Source organism: Salmo salar, chromosome 07 (genome assembly GCF_965601325.2).
Source record: "Salmo salar chromosome 07, fSalSal1, whole genome shotgun sequence".
Lineage (NCBI taxonomy): Eukaryota > Metazoa > Chordata > Actinopteri > Salmoniformes > Salmonidae > Salmo > Salmo salar.
In genome coordinates, this window is record NC_138297.1 from 55,774,817 (window position 1) to 55,795,217 (window position 20,401).

The window sequence follows — 20,401 nt, forward strand, 5'->3', positions numbered from 1 at the left end:
GAGATTTGAAGAGTAACTTTGAGTTCTGGAATACGATGGCCTCAATTGGTAGATACTTGAAAATCACCTTTATTCAAACTAAAGACAATGAAAATGTACATGCTAGCATGCTCAAAAGGCTTGTTCCTTTTGTACCATTGGCAGTGATGGGGTTCTTTTCCCAGTTCACATTTAAAAAAAAGTATTGTGCAGATTGTCAGAAGCTACTTTTCTAATAATAGTATTGTTTTTTAAGTATATGCACAATGTCGAAAAAATAACAGACATGAATACATATGTAAACAAGTTTCATTTTTAGGAGGAAGTGGAATGGAAGGGGTCCCATCTCAGTACCGGACAGTGACTTCATCTTCACTGTGCACATGAAGAAATGGAGTTGAGAGGAAGCCACTTTAGACAATTGAGATACACCCAGGGTACAGTGGAGGCTGGTGTGAGAAGCTATAGGAGGACGGGCTCATTAATGGCTGGAATGGAATAAAAGAAACGGAGTCAAACGTTTCCATGTGTTTGTGTTTGATGCCGTTCCATTTATTCCATTCCAGCCATTACAATGAGCCTGTCCTCCTATAGCTCCTCCCACCAGCCTCCACTGCCAGGGTATTGCACTTCGCCCCTGACAGAGGACAGTGTGGTGGGCAGTGATTAGTTCAGGCGTCGAACAGATCGGGTGGTCTGAGTGGACAGGTTTCTTTGGGTCAGTGCTGCGAAAGACAAATCAAACAACTGTTAGGTCATGACAATAATGTTCTCCAACACAGGAAACGCTTGGTTTGGAGTTTGGATTCATCAAATCAATTAAACTATTCCTCAACCTTCAACCAACCGCACTTGTCAAACTCATTCCACGGAGGGGCCGAGTCTCGGCGGGTTTTCGATCCTCCCTTGTACTTGATTGATGAATTAAGGTCATTGATTAGAAAGGAACTCCCCTCACCTGGTTGTTTAGGTCTTCATTACAAGGAAAAACCAGCGGACACTAGGCCCTCCATGGAATGAGTTTGACACCCCTGGTATAGGCACTTGTTCTGAGAAGATGATATATTTACCGGAGAAGTCCAGGTGATAGCTGAATTTCCTGGTAGTGAAGTTCATAGTTCCATTTGGGTTCTGCTGGTACTGGGCTTCAATGTCCTGGCTAGATACACTGCAGGTGCCGCTTCTCTACAGGATTAAGTCAACACACACTGCTCGGTCATGTGTTTTTAATGTAGTAATATGAAGACTACTCTTATGGAGTCTGATGAGGGAGAGCAGTAAAACGCTTCATCTTACTTTGGCAAAGTCTTTCCAGCTTCCGTCCACGTCTTGAAACTGCCAACGGGACTGTAAACCCATACCTCCACTGTGAGAGGAGGATGGGAATTAGACATTGAGGTTTTCATTATTTGTCACATTGTACAGTTGTTACACATGGGTTCTATCTAGCGGGTCTGAAAGGCCTTGACTAATGGCCAGGACATCTTCCTGACTACATGACCAGACCAGGAAAAACCCTTGGCCCTAACCTATAGGGACAAGACTTTGGTCAGTAAAACTCCTTGCTCTAGGTTCCCAGCCTGTATTGTCCATACCTGCTTGTTTGTTGAGCTTCACATTGAGTTCTCCTCACAATTCTTTTGGTCCCGACGCGAACGTTGGTCTGACACATGCCTGGAAGAGACACAGGACACTTCAGGAGTGTTCCTAGACAGGTCACGTTACGTTACACCAGTATTTAAGTCAGTCTGACCTGAGAAGTCGAGGGTGTAGGAATATCTCCCAGCTTTGAAGCGTATCTGTCCGTTAGGGTTCTTCTGGTAGCGTCTCTCAATCCCAGCACTGTCCAGTGAGCAACTCTGGAAATAGCCACATATTATGTGCTGCTATACCATGACTGTCTTTCTCACCTTAATGAGGGCATATACAATATACAATCTGTCATGTAGTGTGCTATTTGCAAGGGTTCAAGGAATCAAATAATGTCCCACTCACTGGAGTCTGGTATTCTATCCACACTCCCTCCTCGCCCATGAATTCCCAGGTGTAGCCAGCAGAGGGAGGTGGTGAGGCAATTGCGGTGGGGGCTGATTGGGCAATGGATACGCTGCAAAGAAATAGTGAATTTATACTTCAGTGCTGCTGTGACAAGAAACTAGGTGTGAAACTATAGATGATCACACTTACATATGTCAGGAAAGTTATCTTGACACTGAGTTGAGGTCAAAGGGGAAACCAATCACACTAGAGAGAAGCTGGAATTTTTTGTTATAAATAATGTATATTTAATTCTATTATTATGTTGTGGCTATTTTGTTTTGGTGTTTCTAACTTTTTCTGATGAAGATTTATATTGAATAACACCTACAAGATTCCTATAGGCCAGTTTGTATACAGAAAGTCTGCATTCCAGGCTGACTACATTGCAGATGGCGGCCAGATCTCACAACGCCTGGATAGGTTTAAATAATCAGCTAAACACATCATATAATACAGCTGCCTGAGTGCTCAGCCGATGATGCAATACAACGAATGCAATGAAGTTGACCTGGAACGTTCCCATTCAAATAACTTTGGCAACATAACCATCACACAGGTTAAATTGAGGCAGGCACTTAACGGTGTATATAGATGAGGCAGCATAATAAATGCTGTTCACCGTAGGTCCTAGAGGAAGAGGCTAGGGGCCAAAATACCTGCTATTCACCGTAGATCCTAGGGGAAGAGGCTAGGGGCCAAAATACCTGCTGTTCACCGTAGATCCTAGGGGAAGAGGCTAGGGGCCAAAATACATGCTGTTCACCGTAGGTCCTAGGGGAAGAGGCTAGGGGCCAAAATACCTGCTGTTCACCGTAGGCCCTAGGGGAAGAGGCTAGGGGCCAAAATACCTGCTGTTCACCGTAGGTCCTAGGGGAAGAGGCTAGGGGCCAAAATACCTGCTGTTCATCATAGGTCCTAGGGGAAGAGGCTAGGGGCCAAAATACCTGCTGTTCATCATAGGTCCTAGGGGAAGAGGCTAGGGGTCTAAATGGAATAAGGCTGTGGATGAAAACCTCATACCTGCCATTCCCTGAGACGACGGAGTTGAACTTTGGACGCCGCCGGACTTTTCTCTGTACCCGGGTGGCTGAATTGGTCTGTGTCATAGCTGAAGAGAAAGAGAAACCTTTGTACTGTACGGGAAAATGCTGTCTGGCAGGATATGCAAAGTATTGTCGATTGCTCTACAACAACAAAAAATAAGCTTAAAGCGGCAATCAGCAGTTGAAACAATAACAAATCGTTCTTCATGCCCCTGTTTTGGTAAAAAGGTAAGGGAGGAAGCTGGAGAAATGTAACCAATCTCAAATTCATAGAGCTATGATTGTAAGGACTGACCATCCATGATATCAAAAGTATAGTTTTCACCATGTTTTGAGGCTAATAAATGTTTGTTTACATTTGCAAACACTGGAGTAAAACAAGCTTGTATTTTGGGTTCTGATGGGGGTATGACAGTTGAACTAAGCTCATAAGGCATTTATAAGTTATATTCTTCAAGAGTTAATAGATACATATCATTAAGTTCAAAAGGTGATGTAGCAACTGATCAATTCAATCCATAGTGCAGAAGACCTGCCTTGTAGTGCAGTTGACATTTAAAGGTAATTTACAATTGAGCCAAAATATGCAGCGTTTATGTGAATGCAGTCTCCGCAAACGTGGTAACATTGCCTTTAAATGTTAATCGTGCTAAAGCGCAGATCTTCCACGCTATGGATTGAATCAAACCCCAAATGCCAGATCTCAACCCCGGTGTTCCCTCTTTATGCTACTGGCTACTTTCTCTGTCACATCACACTGTATGTGGTGGGATAAGGGGTAAAATAGTACATCATTGGGAGGGATTATATGAATTTATAATAAGAAACACTTTTGTTGTTTTTCTGCACGTTTCGAAACGTTTTGCTACAGCATGACCTACTGAATACGGCCCTGTGTGGAGTCTACCTGTGAAGTCTAACGTGTAGCTGTTGCTCCCCACAGTGAAGTGGAAGGTCCCCTGAGGTCTGAGGATGTACTGTTGTTCCACATCACCACTACTGACTGAGGACGAGCCCTGATCTGGACCCTGGGGTCGGGAGAGGGGGGGGGGGGGGCAGAAAGAGAGAGAGAGAAATGAAATATGAAGGGAGAAATTCTGTTTTATTTAATTCCAATTTAAAACGTTGTATTGTAGGACCATTTGGAAACTTTCAGATTCACTCACCAAAGAACCGTATTCACGCCATATCAGATTGTCTTTGAAGTACCACCCGATGTCTTCACTTTGACCCTGAGGTAGGAACGTGAGTCGCCGTACACCCATGGCAGCATTTTGAGCCTCAATCTGATCAAAATCTATATAGACCTGCCTAGAATACACAGAGCAGAAAGACTACATTCACAATCCACCTGTTTGTTCAAAAACAGTCAGAACTTAGGTTACTGAACTATTGTATAACATATAACAAATACATAATCGGATCCTAGGTTTGAGTCTTAATTCTCTAAAAATGCTTCCTCTCCTGTTCACTTACATGAACCAATATTATCTATCAAGGAAAGGGGACAAGGAATGAACACTATTCAAGACTATTGAGATGCAGCTTGTATAATAGAAATTGCCACTAAACGGCTACTGTAGACTGACCCCATGTGTGATGGGTAGATGTTCATTCCTTTGGCCCCAGGCTGGCAGTAGTGGGTCTCGATCACATGGTCATTGCCGATACTAAGCCATCTCAGTCCTTCATACAGCTGCCACTCAAAGTGGCTCCCCCTGGCTGTCGAAATAGGAATAGCTATAGCAATTGTGCATCATCTGTTGAAGTTGCCCCCTTTGCACTGATCTAAGGTCAGTTTCTGTAGTTCTTTACCTTTAACTTACCTGAGGCAGTCTGACTAGATGTGCTCTGCTCATAGTTCTCTTCCTCCTCCTCCTCCTCCTCCTCATATTCCTTCAATAAGGATTAGACCGGTAATAAACAAGTCTGAAACTATTTCCTATAAATAATGTACATCTACAGAATGATATACCGGCAGGTCTTTGGGCTCTTATTCATTGTTAAATACTTGATTTTCTGCTATGGCCGATTTATTGCTCAAGTAGTCAGCTGTAACATCAGCATTAGGCATTTGACAATAAAGTGTTTTGTTGGTGTGTTATTGACAATGCAAACAATAATGCAACTGAGAAATGTTGACCTGCAATGCTCGTAAACTTACCAGAGAACTGTTGCCAAACCCACGTAATGACACTGTAAATAACAGACATTAAACGTACTCATTATAACAAAGTTAAAAATAATCTAGGCAATGACGGGCCGACTTGCATGCTTTAGCACAAAAAACCTCCCAAAAGATTAAATGCGTATTAAATCATGTATAGGAAAGTTATTTGAAAGGCTAGTTATTTAAATATAATAATCAAATGGTTGTATATAAAAAACACGTCTTACTTTTAGTTGAAAATATAGAGTGGAAGTTTCATTCGTCTTTACACATCAGTCATGACTTTCTATTTCTTCTGTATTGCTTTCACTTTCATTTCTTGGGCATGACGGGCGCGGCTCTGTTTCGCATAAAACATAACTCTTTCAGATTGGAGAAAGATAAATAAAGATGAACAAAGGGTTGGTGAAACGCAGAGTTAGTAGAACCAAGAACAATCATGGAAACTACCAGAACACAAAATAAAAGCATTCAAACATTTCAGATTTTATTCTGCTTTTAATCAAAACCTTATTTCATGGAAACATACACTGTTTTTGTCTTTATTCATTGTGTACAGTAACAATACGGCAGTTTAAGCTTTCAATCATATTAAAGGTACCTTCCTAAGCAAATTACCTCAGATTCCTGTATCCTAAGTGAAAAAAATGATATTTGTGATGCTTTTAATAAGCATTTCATCTCTGCTGGTTTTTTATTTGAAAGGAAAAGTGGCCATTGTGGCACTGGCCAGTTAGTTGATTTTTCGTCTTGCTTTTCAACCGTTACTCTGAAAAATGGTAACCCTGTTTTTAGTTTCCAGAAAATAACCGAAGCAGAGGTTCTAGCTGCCCTGTGTGCCATTGATACTAAGAAATTCTTAGGCGCTGACAATTTAGACCCGTTCTTACTTAAGTGTGCTGCACCTATCATTGCTGGTTCAGTGACACACATTTTTAATCTAACATTAAGCACAGGAATTATCCCTAAGGTGTGGAAAGCAGCTTTTGTTCTGCCATTACATAAGGGAGGTTACTTAAAGGGGTGCCTCAGGGTTCAATAATTGGCCCACTATTGTTCTCACTTTATATAAACAACATTGGTGATGATGTCAAATATTGTAAATTCCATTTATATGCAGATGACACAGTGATGTACTCTATTGCTCCAACAGCGGACCAAGCTTTAATGCAGTTGGAGTCTGATTTTAGGATACTACAGGGGTCTCTTTTACAGCTTAAACTTGTTTTAAACGCTAAGAAAACAAATGTCATGTTTTTTTCTAGGTCTAAACTCTCAGTTAGAAACACTTTTGTAATCACTAGCTTGGATGGTACTCAAATCAAACAGGTCTCTGCATATAAATATTTAGGGATATGGTTAGATGATAGGTTTCTTTTAAAAAACATGTTACTGAATTGGGAAAAAAGCTCAAATTCAAGATAGGGTTCCTTTACAGAAACAGGGCTTGTCTGTCCTTTGTAAATAGAAAACAAATTGTGCAGGCTACTTTTATGTCCGTTTTAGATTATGGTGATATTATCTATATGCATGCATCGGCAAACACATTAAAACCACTGGATGCTATTTACCATTGTGCACTCAGGTTTATCACGGGTGATAGTTACAAAACTCATCACTGTATCCTATATCAACATGTGGGTTGGGCCTCTCTATCTGTGAGGCGAGAGCAACATGCTCTCTTGTTTATTTATAAAGCGCTTCTTTTAAAACTACCTCCATATATATCATCATTAATTTCCACTAGATAGACAAATTTTAAAACCAGATCACAGATGTGGATTACATTAGAGACTCCTGCGGTCTCCACAGAGTTGGGTAGGACTGCCTTTAGTTCCTTTGCGCCTTATTTATGGAACAAACTGCAGATCCAACTTAAGTTAGACACTCTGGTGTCCCTTGCCCATTTTAAAAATGTTATGGAGGATCAATATGATGTCTGTGATTGTTTCTGTTGAATTGTGTCTTTGTTTTGTATGTTTGAAATGTTCTTGTCTGTATGCCTAAAACTGTACATGTCAACATGTTTACACAGGGCACAGCCGTAAAAGAGATCCAGGTCTCAGTCTGTTTTCCCTGTTAAAATAAAGATTACATTTTTTTTTTTTAACGCAGTGTTATTCCAACATTGTTACTACCACATTACTGTAGATTGTATTGCATTGCTTTTCATAAAACATAATCAATTCATCATTGCTAAAAGTCAAACTGTTCAACTGTTCGAAACAGAATTTGTTTACTCACAGTTCTTCTGAGAATTTATTGCAGCAATAAAATTGTAACTCATCTAGGGGTAAAGTACAAGGCAGTCAGTGGGCTGTTTATTCTGAACAGCCATGTTAGAAATGAACACAAGCTAGATGACCAATGATGTGTATATACATCATTGGCTATGACCCTTGATTCAAATAAATGATTAAATTAAAATATTAAGACTTATTTAACGAAGGCTTTGAATATTCCCGTCTTTTCGAACAACACCTGAGATAAAAGGTATGACCTACATCTCAACATCATGCACACAAATGTTATCTAACTAAATGTCCCAGTTACTTGATCATGGCAGTCTGCTACAGCATTCCTCATATATGTATACCCTACAAAGGCAAAGTGCAATATCTGCTTAAAATAATTAACAGAAAAATCTCACTTCAAAGTCTTTTTCTGTCCAGACGTACAGCAATTTCTGGTACTTCATGATATATTCTGAATGACTGGGTTGTTCTTGTCAGGAAACTAAATGCCTTATTATCACATATTACACCAGGCCATTGCAACAGATCAAATCTTTTTTACCAAATTTGCACATACTGCACTTTACTTTTGCAGGACAAAAAAAAAACACAAAGAAAAAGGTAAACAGTTTGTTATTGTGTATGTTGTTTCATACACAGTGTATACAGGAGTATATCCAATATCTGTAGTCCTTTTCTGCAATAGGCATGTATTTCGTTAGTGAGCTAATGGCTCTTGTATGTAAACAATGGCAACCCAACAATTCTACTTCCCCTAAAATAAACAGGCAATGATGATGTTGGAGTGTTGCGTTGTTCATCATGCTCTCTTGACACGCCTGATGTTGCGCATCACCCTTGTAGACTGGTTGGTTTGCTTCATGGCTGCAAAAGACAGAGACATTTAGAGAATGCTTCAGACAAGGCCTAAATACATATTGCCATTCCTTTTCTAGAAAATCTAATTGATTAAGACCTACTATAAGAATGATGACCTCCAAAAGAGATCCCACTGAAGTTCTCTCTCCTCTAACATGAGTTACACATCATCTGCAAGGCTACACATCTTGAGGCCTCCTACCTGAGAAGTCCAGCTTGTAGGCCTGTCCGTTGACAGTGTAGGACATGGATCCATTGAAGTCCTGCTGGTACTGGTGTTCAATGTCAGCACTGTCTTTGAAAGTGTGCCAGCGCCCACTTTTCCCTCCAAACTGCCACTCTGGAGATTCACTCTGGCCCACTGGGGACATCTTCACTCTCTGGAAAGCAGACGTCACTCGACCAATTCTGTTCAATCAGAGAGACCGTTTCGTTTATCTCAAGTATAATATCAACACATTCAAATCAGCACATTCAAATAATGAGGGTTTTATCTACGGCACAGTCAATGTCTTCTCCTAAAGGGGCAATCCGTTCGATTGTGTTTGAACTTACAGATTTCCGCTTTGAGGTGGTTGGTAATTTGGACGACGGACAACTTTCCTCTTCCTCTTGCCGCCCACCTGTCTCATTTCTGACAAACACACAAACACATAATGAACAGAGAAATGAATAAGCAACGCAGAAAATGTTTATTCACATACTTTCACTTTCCCAGTTACGTTGAGTCTTTCTGTTTTGAGTGAGTCAGACTGGCAACCGCTTGGCATCAACAAGTGAAGGACATGGATCCGTTAGCGCGTACGGTCCAGTACATCCAGGAGCTCTATAACAGGCGGTGTATATATGTGTATTTATATATATACAGTTGAAGTCGGAAGTTTACATACACTTAGGTTGGAGTCATTAAAACTAGTTTTTCAACCACTCCACAAACTTCTTGTTGACAAACTATAGTTTGGGCAAGTCGGTTAGGACATCTACTTTGTGCATGACACAATACATTTTTCCAACAATTGTTTACAGACAGATTATTTCACTTAAAATTCACTGTATCACCATTCCAGTGAGTCAGAAGTGTACATACACTAAGTTGACTGTGCCTTTAAACAGCTTAGAAAATTCCAGAACATGATGTCATGGCTTTAGAAGCTTCTGATAGGCTAATTGACATCATTTGAGTCAATTGGAGGTGTACCTGTGAATGTATTTCAAAGCCTAGCTTCAAACTCAGTGCCTCTTTGCTTGACATCATGGGAAAATCAAAAGAAATCATCCAAGACCTCAGAAAAAGAATTGTAGACCTCCACAAGTCTGGTTCATCCTTGGGAGCAATTTCCAAACACCTGAAGGTATCACGTTCATCTGTACAAACAAAAGTACGCAAGTATAAACACCATGGGACCATGTAGCCGTCATATCGCTCAGGAAGGAGACACGTTCTGTCTCCTAGAGATTAACGTACTTTGGTGCGAAAAGTGCAAATCAATCCCAGAACAACAGCAAAGGACCTTGTGAAGATGCTGGAGAAAACAGGTACTAAAGTATCAATATCCACAGTAAAACGAGTCCTATATCGACATAACCTGAAAGGCCGCTCAGTAAGAAAGAAGCCACTGCTCCAAATCCGCCATAAAAAAGCCAGACTACTGTTTGCAACTGCACACGGAGACAAAGATCGTAATGTTTGGAGAAATGTCCTCTGGTCTGATGAAAGAAAAATATAACTGTTTGGTCATAATGACCATCGTTATGTTTGGAGGAAAAAGGGGGAGGCTTGCAAGCCGAAGAACACCATCCCAACCGTGAAGCACGGGGTTGGCAGCATCATGTTGTGGGGGTGCTTTGCTGAAGGAGGGACTGGTGCATTTCACAAAATAGATGGCATCATGAGGCAGGGAAATTATGTGGATATATTTAACCTCTTGAGGATACCCTAGGATAGGGGGCGCCACAGCGCATTTTGAAAAAAATTCGTTCCCATTTTCAACGGCCTACTAATCAAACTCAGAAGCTAGGACATGCATATACTTATTATATATGGATAGAAAACACCCTAAAGTTTCTAAAACTGTTTAATAGTAAGAGTAGTAATAGTAATAGTAGTAGTAGTAATAGTAGCAGTAATAATACTAGTAGTAGTAATAGTAGTAGCAATAGTAGTAGTAATAGTAGTAGTTGTAGTAGTAATAGTAGTAGTTGTAGTAGTAATAGTAGTAGTTGTAGTAGTAATAGTGTTTGTCTAAGGTTTCTTTCAGTCTGACTCACGTCTGAATTGGATCTCGAAGATATCGGAGCCGATGTTGAACGTAAGAGAACCGTTATGGTTGCCTTGGAATTTCTTCTCGATCTCAGAACTCTGGATGGGGCCTGGGTTTCCCTTGGAATCCTGAGAGAAAAAACAAACACTCTTTCTGTCACTCAATAATAGTTTCTGTGACACTTTTTCTCTCAATAGCATTACATGTCATATGATATTATGTTTCTAAGCTGAATTAAGACTGGAGAAGAGGATTCCAGAGTTCCAGAAGAGGTTTCCATGGTTCAGTTTACTTCCTGAATTGACTGAATTGAAATGGAATTGACCTCAACCCTGGCATGTTCCTAAGTTCTGCTTCTAAAGATAACGGTACACTTGGGGTTGTTGCCTTGTGTTCTGCTGTACCTTTTCTCCATATTTGGTCCAGCCTTTGCTAGTTGAGTAGAACCAGATCCAGTCTGTCTGCTGACCATCCAAACGCCTCACCCTCAGATTCTTCTTACCGCGGACTCTCATCGCCTTGAAATCAATACACACTGCTCTACAGAGAGAGAGAAAGAGAGACGGACGGACAGAGGGAGGGAGGGAGGGAGAGTGAGTCTCAATTACCAAAAGTATTCTTTCAAAGTCCTTGAAAGAATTTTGATCAGTCAACCAAACCAAAACCATATACACCACCGTTCAAAAGTTTGGGGTCACTTAGAAATGTCCTTGTTTTTGATAGAAAAGCACATTTTTTGTCCATTAAAATAACATCAAATTGATCAGAAATACATTGTAGACATTGTTAATGTTGTAAATGACTATTGTAGCTGGAAATGGCTTATTTTTAATGGAATATCTACATAGGTATACAGAGGCCCATTATCAGCAACCATCACTCCTGTGTTCCAATGGCACGTTGTGTTAGCTAATCCAAGTGTATCATTTTAAAAAGGCTAATTGATCATTAGAAAACCCTTTTGCAATTATGTTAGTACAGCTGAAAACTGTTGTCCTGATCAAAGAAGCAATAAAACTGGCCTTCATTAGACTAGTTGAGTATCTGGAGCATCAGCATTTGTGGGTTCGATTACATGCTCAAAATGGCCAGAAACAAAGAACTTTCTTCTGAAACTCATCAGTGTATTCTTGTTCTGAGAAATGAAGGCTATTCCATGTGAGAAATTGCCAAGAAACTGAAGATCTCGTACAACGCTGTGCACTACTCCCTTCACAGAACAGCACAAACTGGCCCTAACCAGAATAGAAAGAGGAGTGGGAGGCCCCGGTGCACAACTGAGCAAGAGGACAAGTACATTAGAGTGTCTAGTTTGAGAAACAGATGCCTCACAAGTCCTATATATATATATATATACACTGCTCAAAAAAATAAAGGGAACACTTAAACAACACAATGTAACTCCAAGTCAATCACACTTCTGTGAAATCAAACTGTCCACTTAGGAAGCAACACTGATTGACAATAAATGTCACATGCTGTTGTGCAAATGGAATAGACAACAGGTGGAAATTATAGGCAATTAGCAAGACACCCCCAATAAAGGAGTGGTTCTGCAGGTGGGGACCACAGACCACTTCTCAGTTCCTATGCTTCCTGGCTGATGTTTTGGTCACTTTTGAATGCTGGCGGTGCTTTCACTCTAGTGGTAGCATGAGACGGAGTCTACAACCCACACAAGTGGCTCAGGTAGTGCAGCTCATCCAGGATGGCATATCAATGCGAGCTGTGGCAAGAAGGTTTGCTGTGTCTGTCAGCGTAGTGTCCAGAGCATGGAGGCGCTACCAGTAGACAGGCCAGTACATCAGGAGACGTGGAGGAGGCCGTAGGAGGGCAACAACCCAGCAGCAGGACCGCTACCTCCGCCTTTGTGCAAGGACGAGCATGAGAAGCACTGCCTGAGCCCTGCAAAATGACCTCCAGCAGGCCACAAATGTGCATGTGTCTACTCAAACGGTCAGAAACAGACTCCATGAGGGTGGTATGAGGGCCCGACGTCCACAGGTGGGGGTTGTGCTTACAGCCCAACACCGTGCAGGACGTTTGGCATTTGCCAGAGAACACCAAGATTGGCAAATTCGCCACTGGCGCCCTGTGCTCTTCACAGATGAAAGCAGGTTCACACTGAGCACATGTGACAGACGTGACAGAGTCTGGAGACGCCGTGGAGAACGTTCTGCTGCCAGCAACATCCTCCAGCATGACCGGTTTGGCGGTGGGTCAGTCATGGTGTGGGGTGGCATTTCTTTGGGGGGCCGCACAGCCCTCCATGTGCTCGCCAGAGGTAGCCTGACTGCCATTAGGTACCGAGATGCTTTAGTCCAGGTCTGGGAGGAGATCCCTCAGGAGACCATCCGCCACCTCATCAGGAGCATGCCCAGGCGTTGTAGGGAGGTCATACAGGCACGTGGAGGCCACACACACTACTGAGCCTCATTTTGACTTGTTTTAAGGACATTACATCAAAGTTGGATCAGCCTGTAGTGTGGTTTTCCACTTTAATTTTGAGTGTGACTCCAAATCCAGACCTCCATGGGTTGATAAATTGGATTTCCATTGATTATTTTTGTGTGATTTTGTTGTCAGCACATTCAACTATGTAAAGAAAAAAGTATTTAATAAGATTATTTCTTTCATTCAGATCTAGGATGTGTTGTTTAAGTGTTCCCTTTATTTTTTTGAGCAGTATATATATAGTATATAAAGACAATGTATGTAGGCCTATCTGGCTCTGAACTACACTAATACCATCAGGTCTACTTCCTCTTCTTACCCGAAGGGGGTGTTGTAGATATTGATCCCCTTATTGTTGGGTTGGGAGTACTGTGCCTCCAAAATGTGATCGTTGGCTATGTCCTTCCAGCTATGTCCATCTTCCAACTGCCATTTGTAGGGCCCGCTAAAGACACGCTGAGCCTCTGACAGGGAGGCACAAAATGAAAACAGGTAAATTACGCTCCCAACACGCTCATTCATTGCATACATAAATATCTCTGTTCATGGTCACAAACATATTAGCTTGATTTGGCCATTGTCCATTTTCACTCTTGGTCAATTAACATTTCTAAACGTTTCAAGCTTTATGGATTGAATTGAAGCAAACTTGTCGACTCCCTCCCTCCCTGACCGTATTACAGCCTAGTGCACGTCTCACCTCTAGATGAAGACCTTTCCCTGGCCCGGTCTCCTCCTCTCCCTCCAGATGAAGACCTCCTCCTTTCTCTCCCACCTCCTCCTCTCCCTCCAGATGAGGACCTCCTCCTTTCTCTCCCACCTCCTCCTCTCCCTCCAGATGAGGACCTCCTCCTTTCTCTCCCACCTCCTCCTCTCCCTCCAGATGAAGACCACCTCCTTTCTCTCCCACCTCCTCCTCTCCCTCCAGATGAAGACCACCTCCTTTCTCTCCCACCTCCTCCTCTCTCTCCAGATGACCACTTCCTTTCTCTCCCACCTCCTCCTCTACCTCCAGATGAAGACCTCCTCCTGTCCCTCCTCCCACCACCTCCATTCCTGTCAGAGGAGGAGCTGGGGTGCTTGAGGAGACACTTGGCTCCATAGCGACGGTTGCCTCTCAGGGCATATTTGCAGACGTGTCGGTAGTGGCATCTTTTCCCATCCCGGCAGCAACCACTGTTGTAGTACCGGCAAGGCTCTTCCTGATCCTGATCAAATATAATATAATCAATCAAACTGAAATAGATATGAGCGCATGAATTACACAGAATATGCAGTGCCTTCAGAAAGTATTTAGAACCCTTGATTTTGTTACGTTACAGCCTTATTATAAAATAGAATTTTTAAAAAATCCCTCAGCGATCGACACACAATATCTCATAATGACAAAGCGAAAACAGGTTTGTAGAAACTTTTGCAAATGTATTACAAATAAAAAACAGAAATAAGGGAAAGGGGGATACCTAGTCAGTTGTCCAACCAAATGTATTCAGTTGAAATTCTGCATTTAACCAATAACCAATTTACATAAGTATTCAGACCCTTTGCTATGAGACTTGAAATTGAGCTCAGGTGCATCCTGTTTCCATTGATCATCCTTAAGATGTTTCTACAACTTGATTGGAGTCCACCTGTGGTAAATTCAATTGATTGGACATTATATGGAAAGGCACACACCTGTCTATATAAAGTCCCACAGTTGACAGGGCATGTCAGAGCAAAAACCAAGCCATGAGGTCAAAGGAATTGTCCGTAGAGCTCAGAGAAAGGATTGTGTCGAGGCACAGATCTGGGGAAGTGTACCAAAACATTTCTGCAGCATTGAAGATCCACAAGAACACAGTGGACTCCATTATTCTTAAATGTAAGAAGTTTGGAACCACCAAGACTCTTCCTAGAGCTGGCCGGCATAGCCAAACTGAGCAATCGGGGGAGAAGGGCCTTGGTTAGGAAGAAGATAAGAGAACCTTACAGAAGGACAACCATCTCTGTAGCACTCACCAATCAGGCCTTTATGGTAGAGAGGCCAGACGGAAGCCACTCCTCAGTAAAAGGCACATGAAGCCGCTGGGAGTTTGCCAAAAGGTACCTAAAGACTCTCAGACTATGAGAAACAAGATTCTATGGTCTGATATAAACAAGATTGAACTTTTTTGCCTGAATGCCAAGCGTCACGTCAGGAGGAAACCTGGCACCATCCCTACGGTGAAGCGTGGTGCCAGCATCATGCTGTGGGGATGTTTTTCAGCGGCAGAGACTGGGAGACTAGTCAGGATTGAGGAAAAGATGAATGGAGCAAAGTACAGAGAGAACCTTGATGACAACCTGCTCCAGAGCGCTCAGGACCTCAGACTGGGGCGAAGGTTTACCTTCCAACAGGACAACGACCCTAAGCACACAGCCAAGACAACGCAGGAGTGTCTTCGGGACAAGTCTCAATGTCCTTGAGCGGCCCAGCCAGAGCCCGGACTTGAACCCGATCGAACATCTCTGGAGGCCTAAAATAGCTGTGCAACAATGCTCCCCATCCAACCTGACATAGCTTGAGACGATCTGCAGAAAATTATGGGAGAAACTCCCCAAATATAGGTGTGCCAAGCTTGTAGCGTCATACCCAAGAAGACTCAATGCTGTAATCGCTGCCAAACGTTCTTCAACAAACTACTGAGTAAAGGATCTGAATACTTACGTAGATGTCATATTTCATATTTGAAATGTTTTATACATTTGCAAAAATGTCTAAAAAACGGTTTTTGCTTTGTCATTATGGGTATTATTTGTAGATTGAGGAAATTATTATTTTTTATATATGTTAGAATAAGGGTTAGGGTAAAACCATCCGCTAAATTACCATATTATATGATATCATATTGTTCACACTTTTATTTTTAGAAGGAATTATATTGGGTGACGTTTGTAAAGTTGAACAGTTCATTTGTACAGGCTATTTGATTTATTTTTTACGCAAAAGGTTTCATTTGAGCCCCAGATCGAAACGACAAAAAAATAGGATGCTTGATATTTTTAGGGGCTTAGTTCTGACCTGCTGACACTGGGCTGAGGTAGATGACGTGTGCCTCTGCCTGGGTCCTGCTGCATCACTGTCTGATTCCTCTTCTGTAGCACTGCTCTCAGAGTTACTCTCAGAGCAGCTGATGTCCTCCCGGTAGCTGCTCCCTTGACTTGGGTCTGGACAGGGAAAATAGAATAGAAATACAATAGAATAGAATAGAACAATAGGAAATAGAAGAGAAGCTGTGATTACAGTGTGATATTGGACCAGTGTGATATCAAATTGTGTTTTGTACACTGTAAAAAAAATCCTGTAATTGTCACAGTAAATAAATGTATAATCAACAGCAACAAACTGTAAATGCTGAATAGAGTAGGTTACTGTAAATTACATTGCATTGTGGGGAATTTTTTTTACGACTGGGAAATATTTTAAGTATTTTGTACCGTAAAAAATGCTATGTAAAAACACAGTAGCAGTTCACTTACACAATACATTTAATATTTTATTATTTGTTAATTGGTACCAGTTTTGTTATTTTATATGGATTACTTTGTTTTTTTGTATAATATAAATCAGAAAGGCACATCATACAAATGAATAATTTTCCATTGTTAAAAGTAAACCACAAAAATAGGAGCTACATGTAAAATGCAGGCCCCTTGTGGAAATTAGGAGAATTGCAACATGACTTAGCCTGAATTCTAACAACTCTCCTCCCCATACTATAGATTTCAGTACCAGTAATGGTGCTGTCAATGGATTCCAGCCAGTGAGTTGCGGTGAACACAAGTGGACAATTTGTGAATTCTCAGAAGACAAGTTACAAGTTGCTCCATGTTTCAGCTGTATTTGTGTGTGCATAATATGAGTGAATATTTTCAATGTGATGTACACTGAGTGTACAAAACACTAGGAAAACCTGCCTTTTCCATGACATAAACTGTCCAGGTGAATCCAGGTGAAAGCTGTGATTTCTTATTGATGTCACCTGTTAAAGCTACAATAAGTAACTTTTTTGGGGACCTGACCAAATTCACATAGAAATGTGTGTTATTGTTCTGTCATTCGCATTGAAAGCCAGTCTAAGAAGCGGTAGATATGTTCTATGTGCACTATTTCTATGCTTCCCCGTTCTTAAGTGATTTATTTTTTTTACTTTCGGTTTTGTACACCAGCTTCAAACAGCTGAAAATACAATATTTTGGGTCATGGAAAATATATTTCACAGTGGTTTAGATGGTACAATGGTTCTCTACACTATACTTCCTTGTTTAGTCACATAAGCTATTCTAATTTTAGCAACCAGGAAATGGCAGAGCAATTTCGGCATAGTGCATCTTTAAATCCACTTCAATTAGTGTAGATGAAGGGGAGGAGACAGGTTAAAGAATGATTTTTAAGCCTCGAGACGACTGAGACATGGATTGTGTATGTGTGCCTTTGAACAGGGTGCCAAGCGCACCGGTTTGAGTCTGTTAAGAACAGCAACGCTGCTGGGTTTTTCACGCCACCACCCAAAGGACATCCAGCCAACTTGACACAACTGTGGGAAGCATTGGAGTCACATGGGCCAGCATCCCTGTAGAACGCTTTTGACACCTTGTAGAGTCCATGCCCCGACGAATTGAGGCTGTTCCGAGGACAAAAAGGCATCCAACTTAATATTAGGAAGGTGTTCCTAATGTTTTGTATACTCATTGTATGTTACATGCTGTCGGGGGGAGAACTCTGTAAGATAATTATGTGCGTTGTCATTACTAGCTTACTAGCCAGTTAGCCAGGCTAACTAGCTACCTTTCCCCTGTGTCCTACACTGTGTATGCCTTACCTGTTTAAAGGTCTTACTCACATCGGCTGTGGAGAGCGTGATCACACAGTCTTCCGGAACAGCTGGTGCTCTCATGCATGTTTCAGTGTTATTTGAATCGAAGTGAGCATAGAAGTAGTTTAGCTTGTCTGGTAGGCTCATGTCACTGGGCAGCTCTTGGCTGTGCTTCCCTTTGTAGTCTGTAATGGTTTGCAAGCCCTGCCATTAACCGACGATCCGTATGATTCGATCTTAGTCCTGTATTGATGCTTTGCCTGTTTGATGGTTCGTCGGAGGGCATAGCGGGATTTCTTATAAGCTTATGGGTTAGAGTCCCGCTTCTTGAAAGCGGCAGCTCTACCCTTTAGCTCAATGCGGATGTTGCCTGTAATCCATGGCTAGCTTCGTATAGGCATGGCTTCCTTGTTTTTAGTCTACCAGTTTGTCTATCCTGAGCATTATAGGACATTGTTATGAATTACCGAAATGAAAGTGAAAGCATGTTAGAACTCCCTAGAAACAAAATCCTACTATTATAGTAACTTTACCATGAAGACTATACCTGAGAACAAAGTAAACATAGAAACGTGAGTTTTATATAAAACGCCTAAATTAACTTTAACGTGTTGTCAAGTTGGCTAGAACCTATTGAATCAAAGCCGTCAGTCTGACACGAAACAACAACAATTCACGCATCATACCGCTTGATATGAAACATAAAGGGAAGGGAATAAAACAAAAATAAAACATTGTAAGAAAATAATCTAATCAGTTCATATTTAATGCGCCTTACCATTTACGCTGCTGGACGCCATGGGGAGAATAGTAATAGCTTTCGTTTCCCAGTGGAGCTTGTTCAATCATTTTACATTAGGGACAGATCGTAATTTACGGGGCAGGGGTTGTCAAACTTTTTTATTTTGCTTTGGGGAGGGTTGTGTGTGTGTGTTTTTTATTGGGCACAGGGGATGGTAGTGTGTTTTTTCCTAGGTTTACATTCACTCTTTTGCATTTTTTACTATATAATTCTTCCATCCTAGCCAATGTCCCCATCTGCTTGCATGCGCCTCCCCTATAAACAAGGTGTTTTGGTACTTCCCTTATGCACTACCTTTTCCTTGCACTAACTTTAATTATAAACTGGGTGGTTTGAACCCTGAATGCTCATTGGCTGACATATCAGACCGTATACCATAGGTACGACAAAACATTTGTTTTTCCTGCACTAATTAGGTTGGTAACCCGTTTTTAATAGCAATAAGGCACTTTGGGGGTTTGTGGTATATAGCCAATATACCACAGCTAAGGGCTGTGTCCAGGCACTCCGCAACAGCCCTTAGCTGTGGTATGCCATATACCACACCCCCTTGTGCACTTTGTCACCAAAGCCCCATATACCACCCACCACTGCGACCTGTATACTCTCGTTGGCTGGCCCTCGCTTCATATTCGTCGCCAAACACACTGGCTCCAGGTCATCTATAAGTCTTTGCTAGGTAAAGCCCCGCCTTATATCAGCTCACTGGTCACCATAGCAGCACCCACCCGTAGCACACGCTCCAGCAGGTATATTTCACTGGTCACCCCCAAAGTCAATTCCTCCTTTGGCCGCCTTTCCTTCCAGTTCTCTGCTGCCAATGACTGGAACGAATTGCAAAAATCACTGAAGCTGGAGACTTATATCTCCCTCACTAATTTTAAGCATCAGCTGTCAGAGCAGCTTACAGATCATTGCACCTGTATATAGCCCATCTGTAAATAGCCCACCCAACTACCTCATCCCCATATTATTTATTTTTTTGCTCCTTTGCACCCCAGTATCTCTACTTGCACATTCATCTTCTGCACATCTATCACTTCAGTGTTTAATTGCTAAATTGTAATTATTTCGCCACTATCGCCTATTTATTGCCTTATCTCACTAAACTTACTTAATTTGCACACACTGTATGTAGACTTTTCTATTGTGTTATTGACTGTACCTTTGTTTATTCCATGTGTAACTCTGTGTTGTTTGTGTCGCACTGCTTTGCTTTATCTTGGCCAGGTCGCAGTTGTAAATGAGAACTTGTTCTCAACTGGTCTACCTGGTTAAATAAAGGTGAAATAAATAAAAATAGTCACTTCACCCTTACCTACATGTACAAATTACCTCTAACCTGTACCACCGCACACTGGGGGTACCTCGTTATTGTTATGTTATTGTGTTACTTTGTATTATTTTTACTTGAGTTTATTTGGTAAATATTTTCTTAACTCTTCTTGAACTGCACTGCTGGTTAAGGGCTTGTAAGTAAGCATTTCACGGTCAGGTCTACACTTGTTGTATTCTGCGCATGTGACAAATAAAGTTTGATTTGATATGTGGATAACACAAAATTCGTCCTAAATATGTACCTGAGCCGCTAGCTAGACTGTGACCCGCTGCATATCTTACAGCTTTAGTAATTAAACGTTCTGATGTAGGCAGTGTCACTTCCGAATGTGAGGTGAGGAATGGTAGTATGTGGTGCGTGTG

The 20,401-nt window shown here is 41.6% G+C and overlaps 2 protein-coding genes across 3 annotated transcripts; both read right to left on the minus strand.

Annotated features, from left to right (window-relative positions):
* Nucleotides 1–40: 40 nt before the first annotated feature.
* Nucleotides 41–5,603, minus strand: LOC106609042 (uncharacterized). Its single transcript, XM_014207384.3, has 13 exons — nucleotides 5,460–5,603; nucleotides 5,227–5,258; nucleotides 4,889–4,958; nucleotides 4,652–4,784; nucleotides 4,229–4,373; nucleotides 3,970–4,090; nucleotides 3,040–3,127; nucleotides 1,975–2,086; nucleotides 1,733–1,838; nucleotides 1,575–1,653; nucleotides 1,276–1,345; nucleotides 1,050–1,164; nucleotides 41–704 (listed from the first exon to the last, which is right to left on the minus strand). Coding segments are annotated over exons 1-13 (1,131 nt in total). The 5' UTR covers nucleotides 5,461–5,603; the 3' UTR covers nucleotides 41–645.
* A 1,875-nt stretch (nucleotides 5,604–7,478) lies between these two features.
* Nucleotides 7,479–18,813, minus strand: LOC106609031 (uncharacterized). Of its 2 annotated transcripts, none has more exons than XM_045722218.1 (9): nucleotides 18,677–18,813; nucleotides 16,104–16,249; nucleotides 13,761–14,268; nucleotides 13,380–13,524; nucleotides 11,011–11,146; nucleotides 10,614–10,734; nucleotides 8,901–8,979; nucleotides 8,548–8,753; nucleotides 7,479–8,351 (listed from the first exon to the last, which is right to left on the minus strand). In XM_045722218.1, the coding sequence occupies exons 1-9, from the start codon at nucleotides 18,696–18,698 to the stop codon at nucleotides 8,287–8,289; spliced, it is 1,428 nt and encodes a 475-aa protein (XP_045578174.1). In that variant the 5' UTR covers nucleotides 18,699–18,813; the 3' UTR covers nucleotides 7,479–8,286. The 2 variants fall into 2 exon arrangements, with proteins under 2 accessions (XP_045578174.1, XP_045578173.1); XM_045722217.2 differs by lacking the exon at nucleotides 18,677–18,813 and adding an exon at nucleotides 17,926–18,593.
* Nucleotides 18,814–20,401: the final 1,588 nt, after the last annotated feature.